Here is a 19,014-nt window from a genome sequence, read left to right as displayed (position 1 = left end):
GGAGGACTAACTATGCCAGAACATCCTTCCTAGGCAGCAAGGAAGAAGCTAGTAGGTAGCTGTAGAGGACTAACCATCTGGTGTACTGACCCTAGGAGCGTAGGGTGACTTTCCTGGACCAACATAGACCCAAGGCCTGCCTTACTTTTTTGCAGGTGCCCAGCAGACTGGGTGAGTCAGGCACACTGCCTGGGCTGTCTGGCCTGACCAGGGGTCACCATGGCTCAGGGCAAGCAGCAGCCACAGGGTCTACCAAGCCCTGTCTCTCTATGATGCAGCCTTCAGACCCTCTCAAGCTAGGTCCTGGGAAGAGACAGGGTGCCCACAATCAGTCTCCATGTACTTCTCCCCTCCCTGAGCTGAAAGCAGGATTTCCCATCTCTCTGGTTGGAGGCACACCAGAGTCTGGAACCCAGGGAGTGACAGCTTCAGCAGACAGCCCCAGGGACTGGGGAGTTTGCCATCGCTGCAGGCCAGTAGCGTCTTATTTCTCAGACTCTCAACTTCTGTCCCCTGCCACAACACAGGAGGAGAGACCGGACAGGTGCTCACCCAGGGACTGCTTTTTCCCAGAGGAGCACCACAATTTGCTTCCACTACAATTACAAATGTAATTGCAAATTTGGGACCGGCCCAGGAGAAGGACTCTGAGAATTGAGACCACAGTTCCCTTAGTGGGCTGAACCACTTCCTGGTTTTTATTCCATTTCCATATTGGAGTCTGATTGGGTAAAAAGGAGTACAGCACTAAATGCTGACTGCTTGGCAAGGGAGCCCTGTGCTTTGGGGAGTTTTTAGTTGGGATTTCATGTGAACAGTTAGGAATTAATTAGAGCAGCAATCCTCTTGCCCCAAATATGATTTAGGATCCTGTTGTTTGCCCTTAGTCTGTCCAGAGAGCATGACCCCTCCATCTCATCCGACATCCCAATCAGCCCAGACAGTTGTTTTCCAGCTGGATGACCTGGGCTGGCTGAAACGTCTATACTCCCTCATTCCAGGGCCTTTGTGACCAGGAACAGGTTTCATTCATCCACTGAAACCACTGTTTTAAGGTACTGGGGTTACAGTGGGGAACAAGAGAGGTATGGTTTGAATCCTCTTGGGGGGCTCAGTCTAGCAGGAGAGACAGGCATTGAAGAGTTTACACAAGCACTGAGTAGGGGCACCTGGGTGGCTCGGTTGTTAAGTGTCTGCCTTCGGCTCAGGTCATGATCCTAGGGTCCTGGGGTCGAGCCCCACATAGGGCTGGTCCTGAGATCAAGGCCCACATCTGGCTCCCTGCTCAGCGGGAAGCCTGCTTCTCTCTCTCCCACTCCCCCTCCTTCCTTGTGTTCCCTCTTTCACTGTGTCTCTCTCTGTCAAATAAGTAAGTAAAATCTTAAACAAACAAACTGGTGGTCTGGTGGTTAGGGAAGGCTTCTTAGCAGAGGTGATATTCAAGTTAAGGTTGGAGGGAAGATGAAGAGATGTTCAGGCATTTTAGCTGAAAATAACATTCTGGGCAAAAGTTCTGAAAGCGCAAGAGAAAGCAAGGAGACTGTGCCAGATGAGGCTGAAAGGAAGTAAGGAGCCAGGCCACAGGGCCTCGTCTGCCACCAAAAGGATGTGGGTCTTTATTCTGAGAACAGTGGGTAGTGCGCTAGTTGCTGTGGGATGCTGGGAAAATCTTTCCTCCAGCTGGACCATCTTGTGATGATGTCAGCCTTGTGGGCCTGGGACTGCAAACCAACAGACTCCCGTCAGATGTGACCATTGTGTGGCTTTCTTTGGCCACCACAGCCAAAATTTCATTCTTTTCTACTCACCCTTCATTAGAAGACCTGTCACATGTGTTGGTTTCCTGCGTCAGCTGCTGACACCAGACTGGGTTCCTGAGACTGCGCTGTCTGGCCCAGGACAGAGTGCGGTGAGTTTGGGGAAGGGGGAAATTAGGTGTCACAAGGTTTCATGACTAGAACCTGAAAATGATGCCTTATATAAAAGATGGGTGCGCTGGGTCAGTTCCAGGAGAGAAAGCCAGCGCTAGGTTGACTCATCCATGAGGGAGGATAGTGGGGTGGTCCCTTTGGGGAAGGAGGTGACTGGTCTTCTGTGATCTTCTCAGACACTGTCTGCTATTCCCAAGGGTCTGCTCTAGGCCCCCAACTGGCTGCTGCCTCCCCCTTCCAAGGGCCGTGACTGCCCAGTGCAAGCTGCGTACAGGTGTGTACCTAGCGTCTGGGTAGGGGCATCCCTTGTGCAGGTGGCCTGGGCCAGACCGCTTCCTCTCTCTACCTCTAAGATTATAAAGATGAAATTTAGGGAGGACATCAAAGGCAGAATGCTGGGGAAAAGAACAGGGGGAGCGAGCATGCCAAAGAACCCTCCTTATTTCTGCCCAAACAAGTTACCGCTGTTGACATTTAGGGACGGTTCTGCATTTTGCGGGACACTTTAACATCTCCAGCTTTAAAATGCTCCTACAAAAATAATACATAAATAAGATGCTCCTACACATTTGCAAACACTTCCTGGGGGCTGGTACCAATTACCCCTTTCCCTGATGGAGAACCACAGTTCCCATGTTTATGGACACAGGGTATGCACAGCTGTGCTTTAGGTCTGAAGCTGGTGGCCTGGGACACTGGAAAAATCCCATTTGAGAATCTCTTAGAGACCCTTTTGTTTAGGGGGATGGTCATTCTTCCCAGGCTACTCATAGGGGCTCCTGATGTCTCCTGACCCCACAGGGAGTCCCTCCTGCCTTCCCTAGCCTGGTCACTCACAATGGTCGCCTGCAGCTCCATGCGGAATCTGGTGGGCAAAGCTGAGATTTTAGCTCAGGCATTTCCCAGCCTTCTCTGTTGGATTGTGGCCAAGGTTGGCAGGACCGCTTCTGGTGGGTGAATTGCTGCTCTGTTGGGCCACCAGATGGCACTCGGGAGACACCTCCCCCTCGGTCCAGCAGCCACCCCCCTCCCCAACCCGGCGCAGTCCTCCGCAGGGCTGCTGGTGGCTGGAGTGACTGCAGAGGGAACTTGCCTTAAAGAGGCCTGCTCCTTAAAGAGACACGGCCGCACACCGCAAACTTGTCCGGTTCACCCCAAAACAAGACCACTGATGACAAGCACCACCGCCTAGGCTCTGAGGCTCCTTTGTCATTGCCTTCTTGAATGCTGAGCTGCCAGCTCTTGGAGCCAGTCTCCTTGACAGCCTGTCCTGAGCCCCTGCGACCATTCCTGGGCCCAACAGGGACTGGGCCAGCTCCGGCTGGTGGCGTCACAGCTCCTGGCAGAGGAGCACAGGGCTGGGGTGCATCTGCAGAAGTCTGGCTGCAAGAACAAGACGCACAGCCAGCTGCAGGGGAGCGGCGGCCACAAGAGGGCAGGGGGCTGGCCTGGGAGCTCTGACCCCAGGGGGGGCACACCATTGCTGCACTCTTGGACCTGGGAAGCTTGGAACCGCTGAACTTTGTCTCTGGGTTTGGGGGTCTTAGAGAATCCTTCCGTCTCTTCTGGCCTCTTTCCAAACGCGCTGATGGGGATGCCGTGGTGAGTAAATTAGGAAGGGGGCTCCACCCCCTACTGTTGAGCCCTCTGATCCGCTCTCCAGGAAGCCTCTCACGTTGACCTCTGGGGGGTACAATCTGAGCCAAGTTGGATGAGGGCCACTTTAGGGGCTTGGCATGAGACCCTCCTGAAATTGCAGCTTACCCAATATAATCTGAGGCAGCTACTCAGCCCAGGAAGCTAGGCTCACTGTGGCCGCTGGCCCTGGGGGAGCTAGGCTTCCCTAGAGCCTCTGGGAACTGTGTGGGGCCACGCCGGGAGCTTCCCAGCTACAGAGACTGGGATGGCACTCTGCCTCTCCCCGGCCACCATGCTGAGGGAGGCGACAAGGGCGTGAATGCAGTTCTCTGGTTTACATCTTGCCAAGGCTGCAGATTATTTATGACTCAAGCTGACACAAACTTTGATGGAGAAATAAATAATTGGGGAAGGCTTTGAGTTCATCTGTGCTGTCTATAGATCTCACTGTCTCTGGAAATATAAGAGGCTGGGAAGAGACAGGTAGGGAGAGGACAAAGGATAGATAGAACTGTCTGGCCAAGCCTGGGTCCCTGAGAGGTGATGACCCAGCAGACGCCTAAGGAATTTCCTGCTTTCTAGGCCCAAGGTGGCAGTGAAATGAGCCTCGGAACAGTGCCACTTTACTGGACCAAGGTAAAGGAAATGAAGCCAGGAGCCAGAAACAGCCCCGCAAGGTCTGCTAGGAAGCAGAGTTTATGGTCTGCGAAGGCAGGTAGGAAGCCTGGAAGTTGTCTGCCTGATCTATGAGGGCACCCACCCAGAGATTTGAAAACTGAGCTGGGGAAGACTAGAGACTGGCCCAAGGCATAGAAGCTGTGGGGTTAGTGGACACTGGAGTTCAGGAGATGGTCACTGGATTGATTGCATCCAGATTGTGTCCAGGGTCATTGGCCCTGTTGTGGTAGATGTGGCTTGGAGAACCAGCTCTCCTTTTGCTTAATCATTGGTGGGCTCGTGGGCAGGGGTGGGGAGGTGGTTGGGTGTGTGGGTAGGGTTTCTGGAATTACACTGCCTTGCATTCCTACTATGGCTTCAATGTCTTTCTCCGAGTTTAGCTTCATTCTGTTCATTCATTTGTTCACTCATCACAGCCCAATACAGAGACTGTACACATCTCAGATCATTTCTAAGTGTCACCAGCTGCTAGCTGGCCGATACGTAGCCTGTCTACTTCTAGGGAACGGGAGAGAAGAGCAGTACCTGTCTTGTTAGCTTATTATAAGGATTAAGGGAGATAATCTACGTGAAGCCCATAGAGCAGTGTCCCACACCCAACAAGCACTGGGCAAACGTCAGCAGTCATTCATTTTACATATTCAACCTATAATGTTAGAAGCCCGTCTGTCGGGCTTTGGGCAGAGAGTCTGGTCTGGGGGCACAATGTGGTTATGGCTGCTTTAGAGTCTGCCTGAGCCTCAGTCATCTACTGGGCGGAGTGCTTTGGATACCCCAGTGGGGAGGAAAAATGCAGTTCCAGCTTTTAAAGAGCAGATCTGGCAGGAACGGTACAAAGTCTTGTTTTTTTGGCTATCATAGTCCGGTTTTTGTTTTTGTTTTTTAATTGGAATGCAGAGGCCCTCCACCCTCTCCTGTACCTCCAGCCTATGCACACTGGTGCCCCCTGCCAGCCCCAGCATGGGGAAAGGTGCATGGACATCCTTTTCACCAGCAGTGACCTCCGGGTGATCAAGGAAGCAGGGACTTCCTGGCCTTCCTCTTGTGCACAGTGGAGCTGGGCTGCTAAGTGAGGAGGGAAGAAAAGCGGTAGCACCAAGTTTTGGTTTAAAGCACAGTTACCCTTTTTCCATCTGGCTAAGTGGCTGGTAGAAGCGAGAGTCGGTTGCTGGGAAGGCAGTGAGCAGCACACCTGTGAATTAAGGGCAAGGCCGCTGACCTTCAGAATGGGATACATCTCCTTACCATTCAGCCTCTCATCCACCGCCCAGTGCTACAGTCAAGGCAGCCGACCCTTCAATCCCCCCTATGTGCGTGGGTGGTAAGGCAGGAGCAGGTGGTCAGCAAGGCCAGTAGGGAGCTGAGAGCAGCCTCGTGCACAGGCTTAGGGAGGGCTGGCGACGGTGGAGAATTTCACCCAAAAACCTGGATAGAGAATGGTTCGTGTGGGCTTGGAGGATGAAGTGTGTTGGGTGCTGATTCAGTGCCTTGGGGTTTGAAGGCAGATCTACGCTTCGCAGAATCAGGGCGGTCTGTCCACAGGAGAGCCCCTCCCTTGCTCAGACAGATTGGGGTTGCTGGCAGAGCACTTAACCTTTGGCAAAATGCAGAGGAGAATGATTCCTTAACTCCTTCCTTCCTCGAATGTCAAGTGTGGTATTGGGTCTCCCCAAACTCCTCCCCACCCTCGGTGCCAGGAATCGGGAGGCTTCTTTTCCAGTCTCGAATCACCCTGGTGCTCAAAGGCCCATACACTTGTCTCCCAGCCAAGATTAGAGTCCGGCTGTGTGGTGTTAACCGATCTACTGAAAGCCACCAGAAATGGCTTCAAGGGCATCTTGGAGTAACTGCCCTTTCCTGGGATGTGTGTGCGAGAGACAAGTGTGTGGGGATTGAGGAGGGCTGGGAGGGCTACTCAGTGCCTCCGTTTTCTCATCTAGAAAATTCAGGGAGCTGAGATGGCAGTGAGGTTCACAGTGAGATGGTCCTGTAAGCAAAGCACTGGGGTCCAAGCCAGGTGCTCCGCAGACCATCTCCGTTAATTACCACAAGCGTTCCTCCTTACTGCCTCCAAGATTATTCTCTCCCTGTACCCTATATTGTGTTCTGGAGTGGGAGGTCCAGGATGGGATTGGACAGAATGTAGGGGAAAAAAAAAAAAAAAAGCAAACTGTGGCAATGCTAAGGAGAGCAACTGTAACATTTTAGCTTGAAAATGCTGAAAATAGCATGTTCAAGCCTTTGTAGATAAAAATGTAAAATGTATGCAAATGTATGTATCTCACGCAGAAACATACATCTCCGGCCTCCTGACAGTGAGTGCCCGGATGTGGCCATCAGGAAAATCCCTGCAGCATACAGAAAGAGCCCAGGCTGCCTCAGTGGTGCTGGTTATTATTGGGGAGGGGCCCGTGGTGCTGCCTCCCGGGGCTGCGCTCCTGTTGCCACCTTTCTTCTGGGTTCCGTGCCTTCTGAGAGTCCCACGTGGAAGGAGAGGCTCTGGGCCCCTCTCCGCTCCTCCACCCTCACCATCCTCCCTCTGGTTCCTCTGAGAGCCCGTTTGCTTCCTCTCCCATCCCGGCTCTATTTCTGGAGCATCTCATTGGAGATGCACACCACCCCCCCTCTGCCAAGCTCCAGGTGCCTGCTTGGTCCTCCCAGTCTTGTGTGCAAGTCAGGGATGGTGGGAGGGTGACAGCTGAGCAGGGAGGGGCCTCAAGAGACAGAGTCAGAGTCTGAGCCAGGAGAGTTGAGTTGGGGGCGAGCTGAGTGAATGTGGGGAGGGGCCAGTGTTACCTCACAGTGGAAAAACACCCACTGGAGCCACCTATGAAGGCTTTCCATGCCCTCCCCCCTGCACCTACGGGGGCTCACCTCACCTGCTGTGAGTTGGAGGCCTCTACCCCAGCTGGGGCTGGTTGCACGCTTCCTTTCAGCATTGTGGGTGAGGGTCTGCTCCTCCCCTCAAGAAGAACTGGATCTAAAAAAAAAAAAAAAAAAAAAAAAAATCTTTAAAAAAAAAAAAAAAGAAGAAGAAGAAGAACTGGATCTGTGGTTGTTTGGGAGGATGCGGAGCCCTGCCGCCATTTGGGTGGGTCCAAGGAGAGCTGAGTCCCATGGAGCCTTCTGCTTCCCTTCTCTTGGGTTCAGGAGAGGAGCTTCAGTGGCCCCTGCCCTTGCCCACCCTCCCTTCCCTCTCCTCCCTCCCCAGCCCTTCAGAGTCCTTTGGCCAGAGGAGGCCTAGAGGACCAAATCTGCAGAAAAGTTGCTTTGGGTCCCGGGAGATGGGCATAAAGCCCCCTCAACAGACTCTTCACTGCTCTTGGGAGATCTTACCAGGAATTTCATTTCTAAAGGTTCTATTCACAGAGCCACCTTGCCCCCAGACTTCTCTCAGCTTGTATGTGATTATGCATGCAAGGTATGCCTCCTGGGCTGCAACTGTAGGTCCCCAAGGAAGTCTCCTGGGGAACCCAGTGAAGACCCTGGAGTCTCTCCTGTCTCCAGTGTGTTCTCCACTGACCCTCGTCGACCCCCAGCCCCCTGACTTTCTCCAGCCGCTGCCCTCTGGTGTGTTGGGCAGAACGGCCGGCGTTTAGGTCAAGGGTGTTTAAACAGATGAGGTAATTAAGGTTTGGAAGGAGTGTCCCGGCGGCCAAGGCTTTCCTTAACCCGGTCCGCGCCGCCCCCCCCAGGCTTGCCTAGGGGAGGGGCCTGACGGCCGCACCAGCCCCAGAAACTGCGCTTAGAGATCCTGGGGTGGCAGGTGATGTCACCCCTGCGGGGCCCATAGGTCTCCCCGCGGCACTTAGTCTGCGGGCTGCCAGAATTCGGCTGAGCCCAGCGAGGGGAGGAAGAGGCGCCTGGGCCTCCGCCGCAGCCCGGAGACCCCCCCCCGCGGGACCACTCCTCGGTCACCCGCTGGAGCCCCTCTCGCCTGGCCGTCCGAGGGGACTGGGGCTGCTCCCCACACCCCCGACCGGGTCTGGAGGCGTGCTGCGGCGGGGGAGGGGGCGCGGGAGCCTAGCGCCGATTGGTCGCGGCCCCCGCCCCCCGTCCCTGGCCGCCGCGCAGCCCCGGGGAAGTTGCTAGTCTGCGGGCGGGCTGCGGGGCCGCCGCTCGGGGATCCGCAGCGGGGCTTGCCGGGGCCGCAGTGGCCGGAAGGGCTCCCGGGGGGCGCTCGCTTGCGCTCGCCCGCCCTCCCCTCCTCTTCCCGCAGCTCCGCCTCGCTCCTCCCTGCTACCTGTTTCCCTGCCTCCCCCCGCCTCCACCCCGCGCCCGGCAACTTCGGCCTCCGGGGCTGGCCGCCCCTCCCGGCTCCCCGCCGGCCGGCCCGCCCGCCGCCCGCGCCCTCCCTCCTTTGTTGTGCGATGAGGGTCGGGTTTCCGATCTGACGGAGCCGCCGCCGCCGCCGCCGCGCCGAGCCGCGGGCATGGAGCCGCTCAGCCACCGGGGCCTGCCGCGTCTCTCCTGGATCGACACCCTCTATAGCAGTACGTGTGCTCTCGGGCCGGGTAGGCCAGGCGGGAACGGGTCTCCGCGCCCCGACGGTCCTGGGGCGCGACCTGCTGGGCTTGTCTGGGGAGCCCCGCGCGGGGCTGGGGGCTGCGGGCACCGCCGGCCAGGTGCCAGGGGGCCGGGAGGTAGGGCGGATGGGGGGACAGGTGGCGGTCCCCCCAGCGATCGGCCGCAGATAGGGTCCCCGGAGCGGACTTCGAGCGGGTCGGGGGCCAGTGGCCCGACAGAATCCGGAGAGCTGTGTCACCCCTTTCCCACCTGTTGTGTAACTGAGCACTCCCCAGCCCTCAGGAAGGAGAGCTCTTGTAGGGTGCTCCCTCCGCTTCCTTCTGTCCACGCTGAAGCAGAAAGGCCATTTTGGCAAAGTCCTTGGCGCTTGAGTTTGTCACCGCGGGGACATCCTGGGGCCGTTGAGTGTTTGGGGGTGGAGGTGGGGTCGGTTGGAAGGGACTCTAGGTGCAGATTTCCATGGGGGCCATTTGGATCGAAGGAGCTGGAAACCTCCGGCTCAGCAGTCTTTCCTGCCCTCCTCATCACTTCCCCCATCCTCACCAACCCCCAAAAAAGAAAAAAAAAAAAAAACAACAACAAAAAACAAAAAAACCAAAAACCTCGGCTTCTCCACCCCCTCGCTCCCAAATCTGCCTCAGTCATGTGATTGCTCTTGCGCTGCCGCCTGGGATGTGTAACTGGTCACCCGTACATTCTGGGGGCTTGTGGAGAACGGTGAGCGCCCTCACTTTACACCCTGCCTTGCAGAGGTGACGGAACCTCCGACCTTCTCTCCACCTCTCCCTTGAAGCACCTTCCCCAAAGCTTTCAGTGAGGTCGGAAGAGGGTCCTACTGGCCCCTGCAGAAGCTAGTGAGTGGCTTTTGCCTTCTCTGAGCACTTCCGGGGGACCCTCCCACTCTCTCGCTGTGTCTGCTAGCGCAGATTTCTGAGGCAGGGGTCAGGGGTTCCGGGAGGCGGGGGGCTAAGCAGTTTCTGGACACTTGCCATGGGACAAGGACATTTTTAAGGGTTACCCTGGCTCAAATTTCTTGGTGACAGTTATATGGAAAGAGAGAGGAATGGACAAGGATGGTGCCTTGAACCCCAAGACCTTGCCCTGGAGGTTCCTCAGTACTCATCATCCAGCCTCTGACCTCTGTATCTCCTTGGGTCCCTATCATTCCCTGTACCTTCTCCTCCCTCTTCTCCTTCCTCCTCCCCTTCCATCCCCCCCCCCCCAGCTCTCCTTGTGATGGTTCATTCCACTTTGGTTTTTCAACATCAAAGGGGCAAAGCTGGATCCCCTGGGTGTCAGTCTTACACTGAGCCCAGCCACTCCATCTGCTCCTTCCCTGGCAGAGGCCAGCACCATTGGGTGAAGGTCAGGGCCCATGGCTGTGCGGCGTGTGTGTGCACACGTGTGTCTGCGTGAATGAGGGCATACATCTGTTCAGAGCCCTGCTATAGATCCACTCCTGACCCCCAGGAAGGATTAGTGACCTCTTAGCTGTGCTCTTGCAAATAACAGTAAACACAATGCCTCATATTCACGTGCTGCTTCTGTTCCTGAATATTCCTGGCCCTTTTGCAAAACCCAGTAGTGATTTCCCTACTTCTCAGTGCATAGAATCCTATGGAGATCTGTCTCTGGCTTTCTCTCTATTGCCCTAACAGAGACTCCTCAACCTAATTATTCCAAGTTTTCCTATCTCTCCCCACAACCACCACCCTTTGGAGCAGGGAAGCCAAACTGTCTGAGAGGTCTCCTTGAACATTACTGCTGACCAGAGGAAGATAGGACCTGGACAGGGCACTGGACTGAAGCGTTCTTTGGGGGTGTCTGCTAAGCAGGCCTGACGGAGGCAGGCTGGCATCAGAACTGTCTGCCGTGCTTCTTGCTGCCCCTGCCCCTGGGCTCCTGGGACAGCCCGGGTTGGGGTCGGGGGAGGCGCTGAGTTGGCAGTGATGTGAGGAGTCCCTGCCTTCCTCCTGAAAATGGCTTATGTGAGAGCCACAGAATGAGGCTTCCTGGGGAGGTGCTGTGCAGTCATGTTTGGGCTGTTAGCCATGAAGTTTCCTCTTGACAGGAGCCTCAATTAAAACAAATACCCGGGCTGTCATTTGCCTGGCAGCCTGGTTTTGTGGCTCCCAGAGGAAGTTGCTCTGCCTCTCAGAAAGCTGTTTGCTTACAAGGCTCACAGTCCTGGGGGGGAAGTCCCCACAAAAGCTACATCCAGCGGCATTATAAAGGGGATGTCTTCATGGCACAGGGTGGCCCGTGTATGTCTCAGAGATGTGACTGGACTCCCCCCCCCCACCCACCCACCCAGTGATAGGGGCCATTTCCCAGTGCTGCACCTGGTAACCAGGATAATAGCATATCCTGAGGAGCTTGAACATGCTAGGCACTATGCTGGGCTCTCTCTAGCCATCCTCTTCAAGCCACACAACTGAGCAAGACTTGTGGTCTCATCTCCATTTTGCAGGAAGAGAGCTATGGTAAGCTCTGATCATGATCCAAAGTCACATAAATGATAAGTGACAAGGCTAGAATTCACATCATTCCCCATGTTGTTGAGGAAGACTCTGAGCGTCACCTAGAGACGTCTGAGCTTACCCAAGGCCTTGGGATGTCATGGGATGGGAAGCATCTGTCTCTCTGGTCCTCTGTTAAAACAGGATTCTTCCTGAAATGGTCCAGCAGGAAAAGTGACCTCAGTGATTGTGAGCCCGAGCTGTCCCCTGTGTCTCTTGCGGGAACTGAGAGCTGGTCCTAGAGCCATTGTGGGGGGCAGTTGAACTCACTGAGGTTGGTGATTCTCTACTTGTAAGGTGCCAGACTGCCAACTGGCCCCTCCTCTGACTTGCTTCTTGCTTTCGGGGATGTCAGCTCATTCTTCCTGGCTTCAGCATCGATGCCGGGAGGAGTGTGCACATTTTCATTGCAGGTGGATGGGAGTTTGAGAAGAGGTAGACAACAGAGCCCCTTTGTCCCTATGGTAGAAGTCCGGAAGGGATGCTGTGATGGGATTTGTCTGACCTGAGAAGATGAGTTGACTCCCAGCTACCAGTGCGTTATGGGGCTGGTTGGAGCAGGGTCTTTGCTCCCGACAAGCTGGAGTGGCAGATGAGGCTTCCAGCCACCCCTTCTTGTCTCTGTACCACTCGTTTTCCTACATTAATGTAATAACATCAGCTTTGTCCCTTGGGGCCTTGCCTCGACTCTCCCCCCATAGCTGGCGTGATTCTTTCTGTAGGGCTGCGTTCTTCCTTTTATCTTCTCTATGTCTTTCTCTCATCCCCTTCTCCACTGAGCTCTTAACCACTCTCTCGGTTTTCTTCTATAGCATGGGATAAGGTTGGATTTAAATTAAGTTCTGTGGAATAACAAAGTGGGGGATGCTCTGAGCCTTCCCCTCGGAGTGGATACCATATCCTCCAAACAGCTGAACTGAGATATGGATGGCGGGCAATGATTTGGAACCTCTTCAAATGGGAAGTCTTTCTTTTTTCACCCCAGGCAACACTTCCAAGGCATATTTCTGTCACTTGTGATATTTCCATGTCTCTTGTAGACTCCATACCCTATCCAAGAGCCCAGAAAGCATTTGGGGCTGTGGGCATACAGCCCATCTGTGGGCATACATACGCATCTCCAGACCATCAGGAACCAGCCTCAGTTTCCCATCTTACTCCTCTGTCAGCCACACCAAGGATCCGGCGACTGGCCTGACAGACTGTGGGTCTGATCGGAGCAGCTGTCTCACTCCAGCCGCATCAGACCACCCCAGATGTCCTTGTGAACACCTGCAGTTGGGTGCTTTTTCCCCCTCTGAAAAGCCCCAGCGTTTATTCCTTCTCGTTAACACTGGTCCATTATTGTCACGGCTGCTGGAGTCTCGGAGGTGGGGCTGGCAGAATGAAGTCATCTACTTGGAGGAGAATTTTTGTTACTGTGATTGTTGCTGCTGTTCTTTGGAAAACAGAAGAAATGACAGGAACATTTGTGAAGAATTAGCTAAGTGGGTAGAAGACAGGGGAATAGGGAGAGAACCCGTTCCGCCTCACTCTTGCAGGTGGGACGGAAGACTTGGGTTGCTCTCTGAGGTCTGGTCTGGTTCCTGGGTGCCCTGTGCGTACTTCTCTGTAATGCGAGACCATGATGTCTCTCGTACATTCCGCGCTGATTCATTCATGTTTATAAGCTGCTTTGAAGGTGAGGAGTGCTGTGGGACTGTTGCTCAGCTATCCAGCTCCTCGTGGTTCTCATTACAAACAGAAGTCTGTGAAGGGCTCGCTGATGAGTGGAAAAGGGCTACGAAGGGGGTGAGGGGGCTGGCAGGTACAGAGTGCTGTACCTGGTTCTTAGGTGGTGCCTAGGCCAGCTCCCCCTGAAACATAAGCCTTCAGTGATTTTTGGTAGCATGAGTATGAGAGGGAGAAGGAAACTCCTGGGTTCTTGGCTCCTTTAACTTCTTACTCCACCAGAAATCCCAGAAACCCATTCATTGGCCCATTCACAAGTTTCCAGCTGTGTGGATTTGGTAATTGTAGTAGTTTGCAACGGAGTCAGAGACCCCCCAAGGGAGTTCCACGCGTTGCTAGGGCTTGTGATTGTGCAGTTAGAAGACTTCACTGTCAGAGTTGATCCTGTAGCTGTTTGGCTCAGCTTGAGCCCTTTGGGGACAAACTGGGAACTAGGCAGCTTCACTGTCAATTCCACGTCCATCCTTGTTCACCTCTGCCAGGCCCCTGGCTGTGGCAGGTGGAAGCAATCCATGGGGCTTCAGTACCCATCACTTTCTACCTACAGGGTCTTAGCACTTTCCATTGAGTACCAGTAGGAAGAGGCCTGCAGCTTACCTGTCTCCAGAGCAGGACAGGAGAGACTGATTTTGGTTTGTGGCCTTGTGCATTTCTTGGGGCAAGATAGGGTCACGTGGAGCCATGAGCCGTGATACTCCTGACTGGCAGTGGGAGTGTTCTGCTTGTTCCTGAAGCTTGGGGAAAACCTGCCCAGACCCTGTAAATGGAGAGAAAGAAATCAGAGCAGTAGGAAGTCTATAGAAACACCCCCGTATGAGGATTGGGGGATAGATGCCCAATCCACCCCCCTGCCCAAGGCATTTGGCAAAGAGCCCTTCGAGGTGGGGCCAACTGGTACCATGGCTGACTGGACGAAGGATAACGTTCTCTGTCCCCAGATTCAGACCTTATCTGAGCCTCTCACTCCGTTTTCTGCACCTGTGCTTTTTTCCTATCTTCTTTTCTGCCTTTCCTTCCCCTCCACACACCAGAATAAAAAATGAATATGGGTTTCCTAGTCATATAGAAACTACTGGTCAGTGTGGTCTTCAGGAGATGATGGGTTGGTCTCTGCAGTGACCTAATTGGTCAGGTGCTGTTTCTCTCCACGCTCACTTCTGATGCCTGCATATCCCTCTAGACCACAGATAGACATGGAAGATATGGTCAGGTGTTTTGCCTCAGATGAGGAAGGTCTCCAGAAGGGGTTGGGGGGCTAGAAAGCCTTGGGTGGACCAGTGCTGAGGAGCTCAGAGTCCTTGTCATTCCAGGCAACATGGCCGTTGGCCTGTCTGGTGTGTTGCTGGAGCTGGGGCTGCCTAGAAGAGCCCCATATTGGCTAGGGATCTGTGGGTTTACTCAGGGCTGTTGGGAAAGGCTGTGACCATAATTACCTTTATGGGATTGAAAGGTTGATCGTATTAGTGCACTAGGCTAACCTCTTCCTCCTGGGTATTGCCTCCTGGCTAGCAGCAAGGGTTTAATGGATCAAGATTATGGAGAACAAAGATGTTGTGTAATTAAGCCCAGTTATTTTCCTACTTGGGAGACATCTGTTCTCCACAGCAACAATTGATTTCCTCACTTGTGGTCACCCTGTTCAGCTGCAAGTTACCCTGGGCTTAAAAAGAGTAGGGACCATCTTTGTGATTTTTTTCCCTTGAAGATGAAATTTTAGGAGAAAAAGCCCTTTCTGAGAGTTTTAGGGCCAGAGAGGCATGAGTTCCATCCATACACACCTTGGCGTTGTACAATGGGGACCTCTTTGGGAAACGTGTCTGGGTTCCACAGAGGTACATAGAAACCTCACCCTTGGGTCTCTCAATGGGCCCAATGAAAAGAAAACTTGGGGTGCCTGGGTGGCTCAGTGGGTTAAGCTTCTGCCTTCAGCTTGGATCATGATCCCAGGGTGCTGGGCTTGAGACCCGTTTGAGCCCCATGTCGGACTCCTTGCTTGGCGGGGAGCCTGCTTCTCTTGGTCTCTCTGCCTCTCCACCCCCGGCTCGTGCTCTCTCTTTCTCTCTCAAATAAATAAAATCTTCAAAAAAGAAAAGAAAAGAAAGCTCGTCAGTCCTGCTGAGGTTGTAGAAATTACGTTTTCCATTTGGTCTGGGAAGAACGGACATGATGTAAAACCAGCCCCACTATGGGCCAGATGCTGTGCTGTGCTCCATACTCCCCTTAGGTTATCCTAAGAGGAGAGAACAGAGGCCCTGAGAGGCTAGGTTATGGCCAGAGATCTCCAGTCTGAACTGGATCAGATTTCAGGGGGCTCTGTCTCTCTGCTTAGCCTTCCAACAGCAATAATGATTGTAGCCGGTACTCTGGAGTAGCTACAATGTGTCAACGCAGTCCCAGGCATTAACCCTGTGCGATCACCAGTCATCATCAAGGCCCTACTTTATGAGGCAGGAGTTCTTATCTCTTTTTTATAGAGGGGAGACAGGCTCAGGGAAGTTAAGTAATTAATTCCAGGTTCTAGAGCTAGAGGACAAGCCAGGCTTTGAGCACAAGGTTGGTTGGATTCTAATAACATGTGCTTTCTCCCATACTCCTTGCCTTGCACAGCAATGCCAGTCAGGGCCCTTTGGCAGCTGGTCGTTCATGGAAGCTGGTCGATCTGTTCACGTCTCTAGCTAAAATGACAACCGGAAAAACTCTTGGCTCTCCTGTGGGGTTCAGTAGCTCTCAGCCTCTGGGTGGCCTGTAAGTGCCTACCAACAGTACGACCTCTTCGAAAGGAATGATCCCAAGGAGATCTCCCTGTGGGCATTTAGAGCCCGTATCCCAGCATTACCTTGTCCCTGGGATCACTGGCAAGAAACACTGATGGTTAACAACAACAGCAACAAAAGAGTTTTAAGGGAAAGAGAGAAAATAGACTTTGGGGGCAGAGATGAGGTACAGCTAGGGCCCAGTTTTTAGAACAGAGCAAGGGCAGAGGCGAGGAGATGGGGACTGAAGGAGGAGGGGACTTGGCAGAGTCTAGTTGTGCTGGCCTCACTCTTCGGCCTTTTAAAATTCACCTCCACAGTTTCCAGAGGAGAATAAAGGGCCTCGGCCCTAAATTAGGCCACTGCACACCAAGGTCCTTTGCCGAGGCCCAGGGCCAGTTGGGCTGCATATCTAGCTTCTGCCTTTGAACTCACCCACACCCAGCATGCTAATGATGGGCTGCTTCCCTGGGGAGGGCAGAGCCTCCAGCCCCTCTCCCCATTCCCCCAGGGCCCCAGAGCCCCCTGCCAAGGGGTCAGTCTGCTGTGGCTTTCACCCTAGCAGACCCCTTTCAAGACAGCTGCAGAAAGGGTTTGCGTGTGGTGAGCATTCTGGAGGTGTTGAAACGGAGCATTGCCCGTCCTGAGCTGAGAACCAAAGCCCAGAGGTGTAAGTTGGGGATGAGGGAGGGGGCACTCCACCACTCCATTCTCTTCCTTTCCCTTCCCTGCCCCAAACTGCACTGGCAGCTCGCTTCCTCTGAGTCTGCAGGCACCTTTAGGAATCCCTGTTTGGCTGGCTGTAGGGATCCATGACTGCATCCCCCCACCCCACCCCCGGGCTCCTCCTCTGTTTATAGAGGGGCAAATAAAGACTTTCAGTTGCCCTTAAGGCCTTAGTCGCTACTGCCTTCCCTGGGGTTCCAGACCAGAGGCTCAGCCTTGACCAGGCCCAGCCTCTCTCACCTGAGCAGGGCTGGGGAGTGAGTGCCTGTTTCATCACCTGTGGCAGTAACTACTATTGTCAGCTCTGTGTTGTGAGAGAGGAGCCGGAAAGCCAAGGTGGGGACCTTCTTAGGGTGTAGCATGAAGGGCACTCCGCTCATGGGTGGCCTGGCCGGAGGAGTCGTCTCCTCACCACTGGAATTAGCAGCAGCTGGGGACCCCTACCAAAGGGAGATTCGGCTCTAACTCTTGCAATCTAAACGTAATCCACATATTTTCTGCTATAAGCCAGTACATACACAAAGTAAAACAAAAGTTTCATTGGAGAGTACTTATCCTTTCTATAAAGTTTGCAGTGCACTTATATTTTTATGCCCTTTTGTTCTATTCCATTTTGTTGCATTTCAAAGAAAACCTGGAAAGTGCTGTCATGACCTACTACATTGATTTCGTGACCTACAGTAGGAAAACAGTGGGCAAGATGATCTCCAAAGGGCTTTTATGAACTGTAAGGAATAATAATTTACCGAACCGTAGTGCTTTCTATACCTTTGTTGGGATTTTTGCCAGATTCCCACAATTCTGTTCTTATGGACTTACTGTTTTTCTTCAGTTCTATTCGGTGTTTATAACTTTCTTAGAAGGGGAACTAGTGGCAATATGTACCACTTGCAAAAACCAAAAGTTACCTTACGAACAAATGCACTAAAAACTAACAAGGTTATTAATTCAAATTATGCACTGTTGCCCTTGGAAAGATCTAGGTCTAAGCCTCCTGTGTTCTTGTTTAAAAGAAAAAGGAACAGAAGATAGAAAGATGTTAAAGACATACTAGCATCAAACAGAGTCTTTCTTCTTCAGTAACAGGGAGATTGAAAGGAATCAAGAAGGGAATAATTTTCTCAATATGTGCTTGAGTGTGCTTTAATGCAGTGTGGCTAGCAAGCAGGTGCTAATCAAAGGGCCCTTCTGTGTTGGCATTCTCTTCTTCTCTCTACCCAGAGTCCGGGGTCCCCTATTTTCTGTGGTGGGAGAGGAGAGGAAAAAAGACAGTTTTCTCCTAGGAACAAATATATTAGAGCAGAGTCTCAAACTCAGTCGTATATTTGAATCACCTTGGGGTCTTGTTAAGACACAGAAGGTCTGAGGCCTGAGACTCAGCATTCTAGCAAGTTCCCAGGTAATGTCAGTGCTGCTGAAGGTCTAGGGACCACAGTTTGGGGAGCAGAGCTCCAGGGTTCTTAGTTCCCATCCCTAGGAGACTGACTGCAGACCGTGAACCAAGTCAGACGCTTCTGTAACCGGATTCTAGCCAGATGAAAAGCCACCCATGACCTCTCTCTCTCTCTTTTGAGCCCACTTTTCAAATAAAAAAAAGAACAGAGCAATTGATTGGACATCTAATGGGTACCACACTTGAGCCAGTGTTCTCGAGTTCATGATCTCATTTAATCCTCACAGTGAAACCTGTGAAAGGTTGTTATTACCTTGTGCTGAGGGCGAGAAAAGAGAGCCACCATTGGGGTTGGCCTCTGCTAGGGATTTCTCCCATGGGGCAGGGGGGGCACACCAGGCCTCTGATGTTCACCCCCTCCCTGAGTGGCAGAAGCTCAAGCATCTGCCTTTCTGAGTGCCTCTGTCTAGACGAAACCCGTGTCCTCCCCACCCCTTTCCCCCTGAAGGGCCAACTTCGGTGTTAATGGAGCAGAATGCCTTGGCTGTTAATTTTCTAGCACATCACTGAGAGGGTTAATGAGGGACCAGCTGGCGTGCCACTCAGCCATGTGGAAGCACCATTTCCCCCTGATTTGGGTGGGCAAACATTTTGCAAACCCCATGGTTGCCCCTGACTAAACGTTCCTCCTTTGGGCATGGATGGTGCCTACCTTGATGTCTCTGGGCGCTGTGTGCCATCTTTGGGTGTAGAACCTTTAGAGACTGGAAGCAGGAGCAGGTTCTCTCTCTTGCTCCCTAGAAAGGAAGGATGGGACACATCTGATGTCCAAATGCTGTTTCTGGCTCAAGCACCCTATCCTGGCTGATCACCGCCACAACAGCCAGGCCCTGTCAGCGGACGCCTGAGCAGACCCCTTCTCTGACGCCACCCCCTTTCCAAGTGGCCGTAGTGATGACAAACCCACTTGCACTGGCCACTCCTTTGCCCAGAAACCTTCCATGGGGCATTGTATTTCCACATGAGCTCCAAACTGCCTTCAAGCTTCCCCATGCCGGGCAGTGTGGGTCGGGGGTTCCTCACACTGTCCATTCAGGTTTCCCAGCCTCCTGCAGCTA

General features: G+C 53.3%; 1 protein-coding gene across 1 annotated transcript in view; it reads left to right on the top strand.

The window, feature by feature from the left end:
- Positions 1-3,519: 3,519 nt before the first annotated feature.
- The window catches only part of LOC116862925 (active breakpoint cluster region-related protein-like), a gene marked incomplete at its 3' end in the record, with an annotated part of 79,894 nt that continues 64,399 nt past the window's right edge, over positions 3,520-19,014 (top strand). The window contains exons 1-2 of the mRNA XM_032850375.1: positions 3,520-3,533; positions 8,322-8,740. Coding sequence (XP_032706266.1) covers positions 3,520-3,533; positions 8,322-8,740 — 433 coding nt within the window. The remainder of the gene's footprint in view (positions 3,534-8,321; positions 8,741-19,014) is intronic.

Source organism: Lontra canadensis, unplaced genomic scaffold (genome assembly GCF_010015895.1).
Source record: "Lontra canadensis isolate GAN:19392208 unplaced genomic scaffold, GSC_riverotter_1.0 scaffold390, whole genome shotgun sequence".
NCBI lineage: Eukaryota > Metazoa > Chordata > Mammalia > Carnivora > Mustelidae > Lontra > Lontra canadensis.
This window is presented reverse-complemented; position numbering and strand designations above follow the sequence as displayed.